Source organism: Chelon labrosus (genome assembly GCF_963514085.1).
Source record: "Chelon labrosus genome assembly, chromosome: 9".
Classification (NCBI taxonomy): Eukaryota; Metazoa; Chordata; class Actinopteri; order Mugiliformes; family Mugilidae; genus Chelon; species Chelon labrosus.
In genome coordinates, this window is record NC_140359.1 from 1,655,914 (window position 1) to 1,671,869 (window position 15,956).

The following is a 15,956-nucleotide window of genomic DNA, read 5'->3' on the forward strand; positions in this document are numbered from 1 at the left end:
ATCCAAGCAAGTTTGGATGCATTGTCCATATTTGTATACAGTCTATGCTCAGCACCAGCACATTCTGTTCTGTCTGCTGCATAACTAATGTTGACACAGGTCCAGTGCCTCTGTGCCACTGCTTTGAAGAGGGTGGTTGTTAATTCACTTAGTACATCACAGACAAAGTAAAACACTCAGATGGTCATTTTGTTGCCAGTTAATATTTAGTCAAGTGTTTGGTTCAAGATTTTTTTGTTTATTTTTTACAAAAGATTGTGTTTCCCCTTTTGTTGTCGTCACTAGTGCCTGTGGTGCAGATAGCAACGATGTAAACACGATGTTATCACCGGCACGTCTATAACTTCCAAGAGACTACTGCCCCAAGACACACACACATTTTAACATACACATAAGAGCTACATACTAATATAGACACAGCCACCAATAGATGTGTGTTATCTCTTGTACTCTTTCTCTTCTTCCTCTTTGATTTTTATCCCTCCATCTGCTCCCCTCCCCTCAAGGCCGAATAAGACTCTTGTCATTATTTTTTTTTCTGCACGTCAACTTTCCATGTGCCCTTCATTTTCCTCTCCTGCTCTCTCTTTCTCTTTTATCTTTCCATGCTTTTAATCCTGTTTGTCCTCGTTTCTCTTCCTCCTCCTCCCTCTCCTCACCTGTTTCTCACCTTCAACCTGTATAACTGTATCTTTGTACATACATAAATCTTTGTAATTTCAGGCAAGACTGAGCAAAGTGTATGAAAGAGGATGACTAAAAATTACAAAATTTTGAATGTGTGTGTGTTCATGTGTGTTTGAGAAAAAGAGAGAGAGGGAGGGAGATCTCATTAAGTAAAGGTCACACAGCAGTGTGTGGCAGAGAAAGATAGGGCATTAGGCAACTTGTCACCAGTCACATGTGCTTAAAATCTTGAGTGTGTGTGTGGTTGTGCGCGTCAGAGGTTCTATCTTCTTAGGTGTACTTGTGTGTTTTCTGTTGGTGTGTATTTGTTAATATTCTAAATACTCTTGTTTTCTCTTATTCTTGCTGCTGTCGCTGCATAGTTTACTGTGGGTTTTGATATGTAGCACACTGTATGTAGCTGAATGTCTAAATATACACTGTATTTAATAAATGCACATGATTTCACACGACACACAAGAAACACAGTGTCAGACTTGTTATGTCTGGCCTATATTTTCCTGTTTGTGTCATTGCTGGCATTCCATCCACTGTCTCTGTAGTGAGTCGTGTAAGGATAGGGATGGATTGCCCATGATGGAGAGTCGTTTATTCAGTGACCTCCTGCTTTTCAGTGACCGAACCGTCTCCAGGTTTTGTCCACTGACAGCTCTGGCCTTGCTAATGAGTTCATTGATCCTGCTGGCATCTCTGGCACTCACAATCACCAGCATCTTGTTGTAAACATTGAAGATTTGAGGAATACAGTCTCGTCATATCCCCTTTTGTACATAATGTCTGTATTGTTCATTAACTATTCCAACCTCCTTACTTATCATGTTTTTTTTTTACCATTTCCCTGGTCTTTTTTAATGTTTAGAAAAGATCATTCCTGCTGAATCACAGAACTATAAACCAGTTTATTCTTTACACTCCAACTTTTGCAGGTTGGGGAACCTATATTGTATAAAGATAGATATGAGACAAGGAGCTTTCCCACTCCACAAACTGGGGCTTATTTGACAGATAGTAGACGCCTTCAGTAATTTCCCACTTGCAAAACAAGAGTCTTGCAACACAACCATCCAGGTGCTTTAACCGGTAGACGTCAGCGTCATCCCCGCCCACATGAGGCTGATAAGCAGACTAAAAAGGGTCTAGAGCATGTTACACCTGTGGGCCACGGTGAGCCAGAATCAGCCTCTCCAGTACCGTCATCACATGTGACATTAGGGATATGGTCTTTGAGACCAGATGGGTTTGCTCTCTTAGGTATGAGTACTGATGTATTTCATAGCAGTTGTAAAACTTTCCTGCATCAAATTCAAGTTTAAGATCGTTCCAGGTGTACCAGGATACCAAAGAGCTGCGAAGCACAGAACTTTCACACCCTGCTGATACCACTGGGGTCTGTGTGTTTGTCTTTGTGAAGTCACTCCAGCTGACTCCTCTAACCTTACTGATCGTCAAAGTCATGTGCGCATATCCCTATAGAGGTTGGAGTTCGGGGGGTTGTGAACAATTAAGATGGATGCAAAGGTGGGGTTGCTTTGGTTTCTACGTGGGTGTAAAGACTGGCTCAGAGTGGGAAGGGCCAGCTGGGGGTCCTGTGCTGGAAACCGTAAAAAACATGTTCACCTCGTCTGAATATGAAGCAGATTACAGGCTTCATGCCCATCCATGTATGTCTAATGTTGTTTTTCCACGGTATATTATCTGGCTTCTAGTATCATATTATTATTTAAACTCACTGTTCCAGAACCCACACAATGAACTATGTATATGCTGTATAATATCATACATTTATGCTTTTTTCCTCTTCATCTTATTTGAAGGCTCAGCTTAATTCCAATGTAGAATGAAATCAAGAACACACACACACACACACACACACATACACACTTTTCTTTCCAGGAACAGTAGGCCAAGCAAAATACCCTGTAATCAGGCATGTGTGTGTTGGCGGTGATAAATGCCCCCTCTGAAACTCAATGCCAAATAATCAAGATTGACGCTGGCACACAGTGTTCTGAGGTGTGTGTGTGTGTGTATGTGTGTGTTCTGTTTTGTTTGTGCTATTTTTGTTGGAAGGATCTAATCAAATGTAATCATACTGATTACAATAATCGTGAAATGTATAATCATCTATTTTTTTCATCTATTTTCCTTTAAAACTCCCTCTTGGTCTCTATTACTTGTTTATTCCTGTATCTCTTCCCGCATCTTTCATAGTAATCTGTCATGTTCTCTCATCCGTCTCGTGTACTGTACTTTGGGTAGGCCATAAATATGCTAACATTCACATAGCACAAGATAAGGGCTAAAATTCATATATGTGACTCATTACCTGCATGTGGTAAATAGAAACAACAGTGTCCTGTGTCTTGAACATTGAATGAAATGGAAACGCTGTGGGAAGTTAGAAATACAATGAAGAACAAATTCATCAACACAATTATTTTATTTTCATAAGGCAACATGTTATCTCATCTACGCAACACAAACCCAAACATAGAGCAGTTCATATAGTGCAGGTTTGAATAAATGTTCTTTCTGTCTCTCTCCAGGACACCGAGGTGCTGAATACAGCCATTCTTACCGGTCGACATGTTGCAGTGCCCATCAAACTGGTTACCGTGGAAACTGATGGGCAGGTGAGGGAGGTAGATGACTTGGTCACCTGCAGCTCGACAGACGTGGATGTGGTCAAGGTAAACGATGAAAATACACAGAAATATGTGCATGGGAAGTATAGACAGGCAATATTGTCACAGCTACACACAGTATGATCTCATTAACACATTATATGTCTAACTGCACAGTTTTGTGATATAAAATTGGATTCACAATTTTTTACACAAATAGATTGGTCATACAGTGTGTTGATGCCTGCAGTGCTTGGGGAAGACAGTATGAGTTCCTAAACCAGTTGATATTTTTGCTTTGTGATTGAACAAGTGCCAAAGTGAAAAATGAGTTCAGGCCATTGACAAAATGCTCTAAGTCATGGTCTGCCAGGTATGTTTCATATGGATTAAAAAAATCTTTTCTCGAGAGCTTAGAAAAACAGCCTACACAAATAGGGAAATCACAGTATTGTCAGGAGGTAAACTGAGGATAATTCACACAGCAAGAAATTGTTCTCAAATCATCACTGTAATCTAAAATTTGAGAGGATTTATTTTCGTTCTTTTATTCATGTTGTGCAAAAGCGCACAATGAAACACTGATCACAAACCGTAAGTTTTTTTGTTCTGTTTCACTAGCTGCTGTGCAAAAATTGATTTTTGTCTCGCCATAAAGGGAAACATGTTCGCTTCTGTTTTATAAAGAGGAAAGTTTTGATGATGAAAGTGAGCAGACCAAAATGGTTTGGTAAAATCTGACACCTTTCCATCCTCTAAATGTTATGGAAAATGGCAGGTTACATAAATATATCTTTCAAGTCCTTCACTTTCTACTGATTAAAATGAGCCTGATTATTTGTTCTCTGTATGCAAAGTTCCTATTTACACTAACTCGTACTCAAGGCAACACACTGTGTACCAAAGCCGAACAAACATACTGAATGCATTATTCATGTTAGAATATAATACCTTAAAGCTTGTGCATGTGTAGAGTTCTTTCTATAAAGTGGATAGAGGGCAGTCAGAGCAACCATCACAGAGTTGGATGAGATTCAGTGCGTCTCTGAAGGACTCTTAAGCAGAATGGGTCATCACTGACACTTGCACACAATTGTACCTGGCGAAAAGACAAGCTTCGGCCCTGCATCACTCTGCTGCTCAAACTACACAAATATAACTGTACTAATTAATAAAGCAAGAGTACCTTTAACACCTTTTCAGGAACAAGCCGATGCCAGGGACTGAAGATTGATTCCTCTTGTGCTACACTCCCAAACGCCCTCAGGGGCTCAAATGAAATGCACCCTTGCTGTGACAGTTTCAATATGAAGCCAATTTCCTGGTACAAGGCAACAAGAGTTCGGCTGTTCAAGCACAATCGATAACAACACAGTGAAAATAGAAGGAACACATTCAGATAAATGTAACGTTGGCACTGTGTGTGTGTGCTGTGTATATCCTCATGAGCTTGAATGAAACAAGAACCCAATGAAAAAAGACCTCACACAGATCTTAATAGACACACATATACACACACATTGCATGTTTAAGATATATTTATATGGCGACAGCATAGCTTACTTACTTATACCCAAACTTAAGTTTAATTTGTAAGCAACCTAAAGGCATTTAGAGAACAAATTCACGACATTTTGACCACTGGAGTATTTGGCAGTTAGTTAAGTCTTCTTACACTTGGAACTGTCAAAAATTACATTGAATTCTTGGTTGATCAAAATCCTGCCTTGTATTTAGTTTGTTCTCAACTACACATGTGATTAGACCGCATATTAAATAACATCTGTAAACAGTGGACTAAATTATACTAGCGTCATTGTTCATTCCCAAGAGAGAAAGAACAAAATACATCACAGAAATTTGTGGGGGCATCCCTGTCCTATCTGGCTACAGGGTCTGCAAGGGGAAGATTTTAATCACTGGTGCTTAAACACAGAGTTTCAAAACAGACCATGTCTAATTGGAAGAGCAAGATGAATGAATTCAGGTAAATTAGCATACTGAAATTGTACTAGATCTAGTTCAACACAGAGCTAAAACATTGTCTATGGATGAGGTTTTGAGCAACATTAAGCCTCAGTCAGTTCAGTGCAATTCAGTCTTATTTCTATACCATCAATAACAATACAAATTGTCTCAAGACACTTTACAGCACATGGCCTGAAACCCCCCGAGCAGGCACGAAGGTGAGAGTGGCAAGGAAAACCTCCCTTTTAACAGGAGGAAACCTTAAGCAGAACCCAGGTCATATGGAGGGACCCATTTGCCTACCTGGCCGGCCAGGTAGAAACAGAGACAGTTGTGTTTTGTTTATGCAGCAAGGGAAGTCCGCATGTGTTTATTGAGTGTTAGAGAACTGTTGTTGTTTGTCGACATCTGATCTGACAGATACTCTCTGTCTCATACACACGCACGCACGCACACACCCACTTTTTTACCACAGTTAGTTGACAATGGTACCTACAGGGTAGAGCTCCAGATAGCTGTAGCTTTCAGTGAATAAGTGTGACAGCTGTAAAGTACCATCCACAGAGCCTACACTGCACATGGGAGACTGTTGTGCCCTGAGCTGAGACTTTAAGGCTGCACATCTTCACAGTGTTCATACAAAATGGGCCTTTTTTGCCAGAATTGTCAGACCTGAACTTGTGTAAGTCCTATTATACAACTACATGGTAAACAGGCACTAAAATCACTCCATTTAGATGTAAAAGTGGAGGTATTTCTGGCTGCTGCTATTCATTTCATCTTTTTCATTCTTCCAATTCAGTCTCACACTGTCATGTTATAACTTTCAAACTTCAAACAAGACTGTTCAAATGCAGTAGCATTTTATATCTGTCTCAACTGAATAGTTTTGTGAATGAGAGCTTGCAAATGCTTTCCAGAAGTAAGATGACAAGACTTGTCTGTAAATCAGTACAGACATGTCTTGTCACTATGGTAATGGTGGCAAAAAAAGATCTGTTCTAATAGGAAGAAACCATGAGCAGATACAATGAAGAGCACAAGATATAGCCTGATGCCCGTTACATGAGAGATTGTCAATGAATAAAAAAGAATGGATAGGACAAGAGACTGGGAGAGAAACACACAGCTAATATCACGGCATACAGTAGTAGCACATAAATATATAGCACATAAAAATGCTCAGTGCATCATGGGAAGTAACCCAGTAGCCTAGACCTATAGCAGCATAAGTAATGGATGGTTAAGGGTCACCTGAGTCAGCCCTAACTATAAACTTTATAACGAATGAACGTTTTAAGCCTAACCTTTAAAGTAGAGAGGTTGTCTGCTTTCTGAACCTAAACTGGGAGCTGAAGACTCTACCTTCCGTTCTACTTTTTGAAACTCTAGTAACCACAAGTAAGCCTGCGCTTTGAGAGCAAAGTGATCTAATGGGATGATATGGTACAATGACATCCTTAAGATAGGATGGAACTAGGCCTTTAAGGGCCTTGTATATAAGGAGGAGTTTAAATGGAGTTATATCCCATATAAAATTAAAATGATTTTTGACATACTTATTCTGAAAGTATGAATAAAACAAATGATATAATAATTTAAATTTAAAAACATTCATTATAACTTTGCGATTAATGAGCTTTACATGTAATACTGGGTTGATATCGATACCTTTGGATAGAGCTGTGTCAGCCGTTTCTCCATCTCCTCCATTAGCTGCTGCTGGCAGTACCTTTAATTTTTCAGCCAGTCTTAGACTGAATTAGTCAGATTTGTTGACCATTTATGATGTATCTTTACCTTAAAAAAATAGAAAATGGCTATTCAAGATATTCCCTATTGTGGCTCATCAAAGTTTTTTTTATTCATTTCAGGCTCCTGCAATAATATAAGCATCATCATTAAAAAAAATGGATGAATTATTCAAAGCATGACTGCAATTTCCTTCACACTGGGTTTAACACTCAGAGTCCGCCATTGGTCCACTTTGACTCCATTCCCAAACTCATAAGTATAAAGCCTAAACTTCCAGAGGGGAAAGCTTTCTTACAAATTACAAGCCATAATCGGAGGCAACCTGGATTCTCATTTTGTGTCACATCACTTTCCATTAACAAACTTTTTCTTGCTGTTTTGTTTATTGAAGTGTTATAAATATAATACCCCCACCCCCACACCCCACACCCACTCTCTGTCAGTGTAAACTATCTTGTTAAGGTCCCTTGAGATTCCATCATTTGTGATGTGTGCATGTGTATGTGCCGCTGTTGTTGACACAGCGGTATGTCGAGGTAAGCAGCATAGGGGACGGATAGGGGACAGGCACACACACAAATTAGCACCTCTATCCTGACCTCACGCAAAGCAAGGTGGCGAAGGGAGGAAAGATGGGATGAGAAGTGGTGAGTAGATGACAAATGGATCAATGAGGAGACAAGAGGAGAGGTAAATGAGAGAACTGAGAAGCAGGGGAAGTAAGATAAGAAAAGATAAGATAATCCTTTAATTTATCCCATAGTAGGGAAATGTGCAGTGTGGAAGCAGTAGACAGTTTAAAGCACAGTGCCCACAAGAGATAAAAAAACAACAACAACAGAACATTAAATACAACAGTAGTTCTACATATGTGGTGTACTGGGAGCAGGCTTGGCTGTACAGCTTCACAGCAGCAGGAAGTAAGGACCTGCATTAAAGCTCCTTCACACAGCATTGGTGAAGCAGTCGGCTGCTAAAGGCGCTGCCCAGTGCTGTTGCAGCACCATGGAGGGGGTGGGATCAGTTGTCCAATCACCCACCACCTCAGTAGGCTCAAGAGGGCAGCCCAGAACAGAGCCAGCATTCTTCAACAGGCTGTTCAGTCTCTTTTTGTCTGCCGCTGAGATGCTGCTGCTCCATCAGATAGAAGATGGCTGATGCGAGTCATAAAAGGTCCTCAGGAGTGCTCCCTGCACTCCGGAGGCCCTGATTGTCCAAGAAGAATTTTGATGGGGCGAAAGCAGTCGATAAGAGAGAAGGGGAAGGAAGCAAAAGAACGGGAATCTAGATCCCTGAGAAGAAACAACTGACTGTGCACTAAGCAGGGCTTACCCACTTATATAAGCCATTTCTGAGTAACAACTTTTCAGTTTGAGTTTACATTCCAGCAACCAAGAGAGCATCATGTTTGCTAAACGTATTGATTAATCCTCTTTCTAAAATCCAGCTCCTTCTTATCAAAGTTAAAACAGATTGTTTAAAAATCTTTTTTATACATTACACATACACACTACATTTTTCTTACCTTATTTATGATACCAAGGAAAACAAGATTCTGATGCAAATGCAAAATGCAGACAGTACAGGACAAAAGAGCAGATTCAGGCTTCTCTTTCATCTCACCTGTCTCTGTCACTCACCTCTTCCACACCTCCTGTCCTCCTCCTCGTTTATATTCAAGTACAGCGACGGCATGTAGGCTCACCTCCTTGTCCACATTTTAAATGTGATGTGCTCTACCACCTCAGCTGGCAAGAATAGCATTCTGACCTTCAGGAAAACAGCATCCAACTGATTGATGCCCGCTTTCCCAAAATATAATGAAGCTCTTTCTTTAACCAGTTTCCACAATGCCCTAAAAACTGGAACACTTCATTCACTTTACCAAATACCTTTGCATAATAAATTCCGGGCTGCAGTGCCGAAAAAGAAAAGTTGCAGGTAAATTGCTATAAGTTAGTAGCAGTTAGTGTGTTTATCAAAGTACCAAAGCATTCCCAAACCTAGCATTACAGACAGCCTGCAATGTAAGTTGATCTAAATGGCAATCTGTTGGAAATAATGTAATGTACTTACATAACAATTAAAACAGTCAGTGTAATATTTTTTAATATCCCTACAAAGACGCCTCACCAAGGACAGAGTTATGTATGTCTGTGTATTTATGTGTCGTCACGTAGCTGCGTGTCATTCTTTGAAACTGATCCATTAAATGGCCCACAGATCAGTTCCTAATCTGCTTTGTATCTGTACCAACACATGCCACAATACACATATACTCCCTAAATCTCAGGCACACACGCACATACACCCTTCTCCACCACCTCGGAGCCTTTTTTTCTTCCTCTTTGTCAAATTCAATTACTGACGACATCACTGAAGGAATCTCCACACCAACCAATTACCGTTCAAACCCCCTGGGTGTGTCTGCGCGATGATCAGTGTGTGTGTGAAGTTTTTTTTCTTCTTCATATGTACAGCGCAGCAGAGGCCATGAATGCAAAACTGTGTTTTTGTGACTGTATATTTGACGGTGATGAGTGTGTGAACGGACTGCTCGTAGCTGCTGCTTTGCCTGACAAGATTTCTGTTCTCTCACCACATAAATAGAGTTTAAAGTGATCATTTGTTCACTCAAACCTTATTTTTATAAATTAAAATGGAGCCAGTGATTTGACACAAAGCCGCCTCCTCACGTCTAGTTGTTAACTGATATTAGATATTAATATACAAATGCAGTAAAGAGAAAAGAGAAAAGTATAGACTGTTAAATTAGTTTTGTTTTGTTTTGTTGTTTTTTTCATGCCAGAAAGAAAAAAAGGACCACCAATAAAACAACACTGGTTAGGCCATAGATGGTAATGTAGCACTTAAATCAGTATTCAAGTGGGAGGAGATACTGGTTCCTGAATTCCCATTTATTATAATCATACTTTGAAAATCTGTCAATGAACACAATAATTAGTAATCAAGCGTTTGTGTTTAAGTGTTTTTGGTCAGTATAAAGAGGTGGGAGGCCCTAAATACTACAATGTCATTTGAGGTTTGGCCATCATTGTTATGGAGAGGAACAATGATGCAAATTAATGTATGCTACAAACTGTAAAATTAGTTTTCTCTGTTACTTACCACCTCACAGATTATGTTTTTGTGTACACAGGGTGTACTTTTGACTTATATCAATGAAAGTTCACTTTTACACCCCAGTATACTATTGTTCCTGCCATTCCAGAATTCTTTGTTACACACAAGATAAGTATTATCCTAAAGAAACAAGACAATTTAATTGTGCATTTAGGCTTATGACAGTGGTCAAACTTCCTGGGAATTAATGTGAGTAAATGCAGCGTCCTTACATGGGGGTGTAGACAGTAGAATAGATACGATGATGTACTCACACTGTGCAGCGACATTAGGAAAGAAAAATGACTTGCACAAGCTGACATTGCCAGCACATGTCCTTTTCCTATGAGAAGCGACATAAAACATATTGTCAAGCAAAAGAAAATGATATGAGAAAGCATATCAGGCTGCCATCTAGACTGATAAGGCTCCCTTTCCCCCACTTTTAAATAATAAGAATGCTTTTAAAGTAATCATTAGTGTCTTAGTCAGCACAGGTGCCATATCAAATTTTGCTGAAGAATAAAAAGAAAATGATAAGCAGGTTCTTGTGACATCAAATCCCTCGACTCATGCTGGGTTTAACAGAACAACTACAACTGTATTGTCTTACCAGTTTCTTTCCTATTACTGCCATTGCTTGCATTAGTGTGACGTACTATTCACGATGCAGAAAATAAACTTTAAGCACCATATATCCTCTGGAGCTAAATGCAGCTGCTAGAATCTCCTTTAGTTTTACTTGATTCCAATACCCTTTGGGGCCAGAGTTAATAATAAATTGATATATACTTTGTACATACCATAATATACAGACGCTATAGATATGTTATTAGGTCCATCTATTATGGCTCCTATTGTGTAATTCACTGCATGTTGCTATGGGAGTCTGCGTACATGCATTTAACTCACAAGGCCGATTTACTGTACATTTATTGCTTTTGGCAAATGAATTGATTCTAAGTGCTTCACCACAGCGTTACAGGTTTAGAGCTGCTGCGTGACTGCTGAAGAAACAGATCAAATTATTTAAATACGTAGTATAGAAATGTTGAAGCTTACTGTGCATTTAGGTCAGAGATACATACAGCCACAAAATAAGCATCCAATTTTGGCAACAGCTAAAATAATATTGTTTATTATATTAATCAGTATCCTTGAATCCTATGAATTGATATGAATATAGGAAAATGACGGTCACCTATTTTGTTATTAGTGTTTAAGGTGGAATTTTGATACAAACAGTTTTTTATAAAAATTCAGTTTGCCTGTATTAATATCTTAACCTCAGTGCGATAATATGGAGGAACTGAATATAGTTTGATTAAAAAGAAATTAAATGGCAAAAAGTGGATGAGGTCAAAAAATAAAGGACAGGAAGAAGGGGATTCTATCCAGGTGTCCTGGGTCATTTGAGAGCCTAGGAAGGAAATGAAAGTTAAAGTGGATTAAAGGCAGAGGTTACACACACACATGTGCGCGCACACACACATACACAATATCATCTAAACTCACACATTTTCCATTTAGCAGTAACAGGCTTAGGAAATCGGCAGCGATTGCAGTGTGCAACATTAGACCAGACCATTAGCAACACCTAAAGACATATATCTATGGGAGCAGTGACCTTGAGGAGGTTTAAAACTGTTTTTGAAGCCTCCAATGCCAAGTAACATAAACTTTCAGGGGGTGAAAAACTGCTTCTTTCTGGGTTTTATGAAAAGTGAAAATTACCACAACATACATTTCATACATATTATACTTTTCATGCATTCTCTTAATATAAGAATTGTTCTATTACAATGTATCCGCATAGATGTATTTAGAACTCAGCAGGATATGTAGAGAAGGTGTTAAATTAGTGTTACACATTTGCTCTGCATATTACTTTCCCCCTAAATGAGAATCCAGCTGCCAGGCCACGTTTTAGTTGATGTGTTAATAGTAAATTTAAATCTATTACATATAGTATGTGGCAGTGCTTCCACCAATGTATGCTTTAACTTGCAGTTTGTTTAAGCACTTATAAAATACTGTGTATTATACTACGTTATATATTATTGCTATCAGTTTAGTTTACTTTTTAGTGTTTCATTTTTCGGCAAAAGTATAACTTTGTTTTTAAATTATCTTTTTTAATGACTGTTGCCCACATAAAATTAGTATTTTTCATACTAAATATCTACTTTATATCACCATTTCAAGTATGTTGCTTGCACCTTGTCATTTTTTATGCTAAATATAGAATAAGGGCCACAGAATAAGATATGCAAAATGTACTGATTAAAAATACAGTACTTTCTGAGAAGTATTAATGTGCAGTATTATTTCAACTGTAATTTAGTGCATTCATAGAAAATAAAGATATAACATATGCAAATATCTTTGATAGATACAGGTGTGGTCTAAAAACTACTTAAAAACTAAGTTTGCATTTTAGTAGAGTATTTGCACAAAAAGATATACGTCACAGTTCATTCGATATTCAACCACCTTCTAAAAAAAAAAAAAAGGCTGACTTTGTGACACCTGCTTCATAATGTTTTAAACTGGGTGAGTTTTGCCTTTCAACCACAAATATGGGCTTTTCTTTTTGGGCTTCTTTTTCTATCTGAAGTGGAACTACTCTTGGCTCATTGGTTTGAGTGTCACTAATTAGAGTAATGTTCCCAAAATGGAAGAATATTCAAAAATTTTCTGTCAATATATTACATTTCCTGAATAAAAACAAAAAGGGCAAAACTGGAGTAGCCAATTGTAGGAATAATAATGGAGTGGCAGCACTATAACTAGTACTTAAAGTCAAAGAGTTAGAAAAGGTGTTCCAGGTGTCATAATTTGTAGAGTGAAGCAAAGTAAGAGAAGGTTTAATATTGGAAAATTAGAAATGGACGGCTATATTAAGGGGGAGGGGGAGAAATTAGTGGACGTGTGTGTACGCTGTATATGTGTGTATTTGTTTGTGTGTGTGCAGCAGAGGGTGAATTATGGTCAAGGTGTTATGCCGTGGCCTGTGCCACACTTGTCCTCTCACCTCCATAAAATATACTGGCCTCAATCAATAACTAATTAGCTGCTAATTACCATGCTAAAATACACAGCAGCAATTGATAACTTAAGTAGGTGGGTGCCACATTTTACACCTCTAAATGCTGTTTCTCTGCACAAACAATCACCATGGTCATAATTCAGGGCAAGGTCAAAATGTCAGGAAGAACATCTGACTACCAATTTAAAAAAAAATATATATATATTTTTTAAAGAACCTAACTAAAACCTTTCATTGATCTTTAGCAATTCCCCAAAGTTTCACCTCACATTACTCTGCTCTCTTTCACCTCAGCCTCTCAATCATCCTCCCTGTCATCCAGCTTGCACCCATCTTTTTTTTTGCCCCTCTCTCTAACCCTGACATTTTGGCAGCAGCTGCCGGGCCTCCATTTTGCATTCCCCCAGGAAGCCATGTTGCATTAGCGCCCCATCACAGGAACACACAAACGGTTGAAACACGGCAGACGGGCTGCTGTAGCTGTCCATCGCGTGTGTGTGTATCCATCTGTAATGCCCTGTGCTTGGCCTGCCTTTGTAATGACAAAGATAAAGGAGATTGGTTGCCACTGCGTATATGTGTGCCCAGGTTGATGATTAAAAGATGAATGGCAACACACTGGCTTTGGGTCTCCGCTGTGGGTCTGTTATATAGCTACTCTTTCAAATTAGGGTCAGGAGGATTCATTCCAATAGGTACTGCACTACAATACTTGGTACAGCACTGACAGTATTTTGATTAAAATATCTTTCACTTTAAAGAGTGCTTTGCACAACTGAAAACAATTATTGGATACGCAAAAAAGTCGGTATGGGTGTGAAATGCTAACCCAACCCAGCTGTAGTCCAGCAGCTAATGAACTCATCCAAACTTGTCCAGGTTAGCTTTACACATGACAAATTAACTTTATATGGATTGAAGTGTAATTGACATAAGCAGCGGTAATGTTTTTTTTATTTTTTTCCACTATGATGAAATCTTCTATTGTGCTTAATAAGTGATATCCTTGCATTTGTCTTGCAGTGGCCCCCATGTCATCACATTTGTTTGTGCTTGTGCAAAGATTTCGACCATAGACTGTAGAAAAAAATGTATGATGCATGTCCACTTCCTTCCATTAGTCAAACTGATACTAAAATTCCAGGGATATGGGTGTCATCATCCTGAAAGTTTGGAGCCAGATTCTGCTCAGTAGGTGAGCCATGTCATCAATAACCTGCCTACACCTACGCTAGACTCACTCACGTTTGATTTGTTTGATCAGAACTGCACTGTCCTCTACCTACGCCAGTTACAAAGAAATGTTGAATATGCTGCACTTTTTGCTACTCTTGTGGTGTCACATCCTGTTTTTTTATATTTTTATACGTTTTTATTTTTTATCTCAAATAATGAACTAAAACAAAATTTAACAAAACAAAAACTTATTTAATTTTTCCAATTCTCACGGCCCTACAGACAGCTTTACAGAGCGGTTGTCATGGCATCCTGTGTCTGTAATGTCAAATAACTAAAACTAAACTTATCAGAAAAATGGCCACTGGGACATACATCAACATAATAGTAACTACCCAAAATTACAGAAACTATTCTTGAAAATAATTTATTTGATGTGTACTTTAGTGGTTTAGTTTGACCCAAGTCCCATCCACTAATATGGAGGAAGTGCAGCCAGTCACCAGGGGGAGCGCCACATGCTGTCACCTCATTTTCAATAACTGTCATGGTGTCCACTTTTTATATTCATCATATGCAATCATATACATATGTCTATGATTTGGACACGTACATGCTGTACAACAGATGTACAAAGTGTAAGCAAACCTGACAGGTTGGGTTGGTGAAAGAGAGAGAGCGTGAGATGATGAAAAACTGTGAAAGAACAAAAAAGGATGTGCCTCTGTGAACTACGTATACAGCTAGAAAAAGGCAAAGACATTCTGACACATCCTGAAGCACATACTTGTCATGTATTTCAAGATGTTAAGTTTGTAGTTCTTGATCAATAAAACGTCACCTCTTAAATTAAGACGCAAACATTTTTCTATAAAATCATTTCACTGATGTGTTGCTGGCCTCATATCCAGTTCAGTTTGAGGTTAAAGGAAATGAGCAGCCCTAACATCCTTTTGCTCCAAACATGTCCTCCAGCTCCTCCTGAGGGAACCTGAGGCCATTTCATGCGGTCTGGGATGTATAATCTCTCCGATGTGCTCTGGGTCTGCTCCGGGGTCTCCTCCCAGTGGGACATGAACAGAATAGCTCGCTCTACAGACTTTCTCTGTTTTCCTTTGTCATGTTTGTTTATTCCTTTCACTCTTAGGCTTTTTAAAAACAGAAAACGAAAGCAATGTAGAAAAAGAGCAAAGGAAATATAGAGAGAAGTTGTATAAATCAGCTGCAGTATAGCTGCATTTCCTGCTGTAATCCTTGTTACCAGCCGGCGGTCGGCTTCCACTGCAGGGCTATTAACACTGGAAAGGCCAAGCTGTTGAACCGCTTTCACAAAGGTCAGCGCCTGGCCCATCCAGCATTACACCACTAATGTTTACATCCACTTAAGCTTCACTCGCTAAATGTTATGAAACCATGTAGTGTAAAAGTGAGAGGGCAAAAGCTGACACGGTACAAGCAGGTAATCATCAGCGTGATTAGCTCCATATTGAACAAATAAGCCGGACAGAGTCTACTTGCACTTTCATCCCGGTCTGTACGGCGATGAACTAAACGCCTGAGGTGCTTTTTTTGTA

At 39.0% G+C, this 15,956-nt stretch overlaps 1 protein-coding gene across 1 annotated transcript in view; it reads left to right on the top strand.

Annotated features, from left to right (window-relative positions):
- LOC311493271 (transmembrane protein 132C) overlaps positions 1-15,956 on the top strand; it is a gene marked incomplete at its 5' end in the record, with an annotated part of 234,108 nt that overhangs the window by 190,014 nt on the left and 28,138 nt on the right. The window contains one exon of the mRNA XM_084551833.1: positions 3,234-3,377. Within this exon, the coding sequence (XP_084407959.1) occupies positions 3,234-3,377 (144 nt within the window). The remainder of the gene's footprint in view (positions 1-3,233; positions 3,378-15,956) is intronic.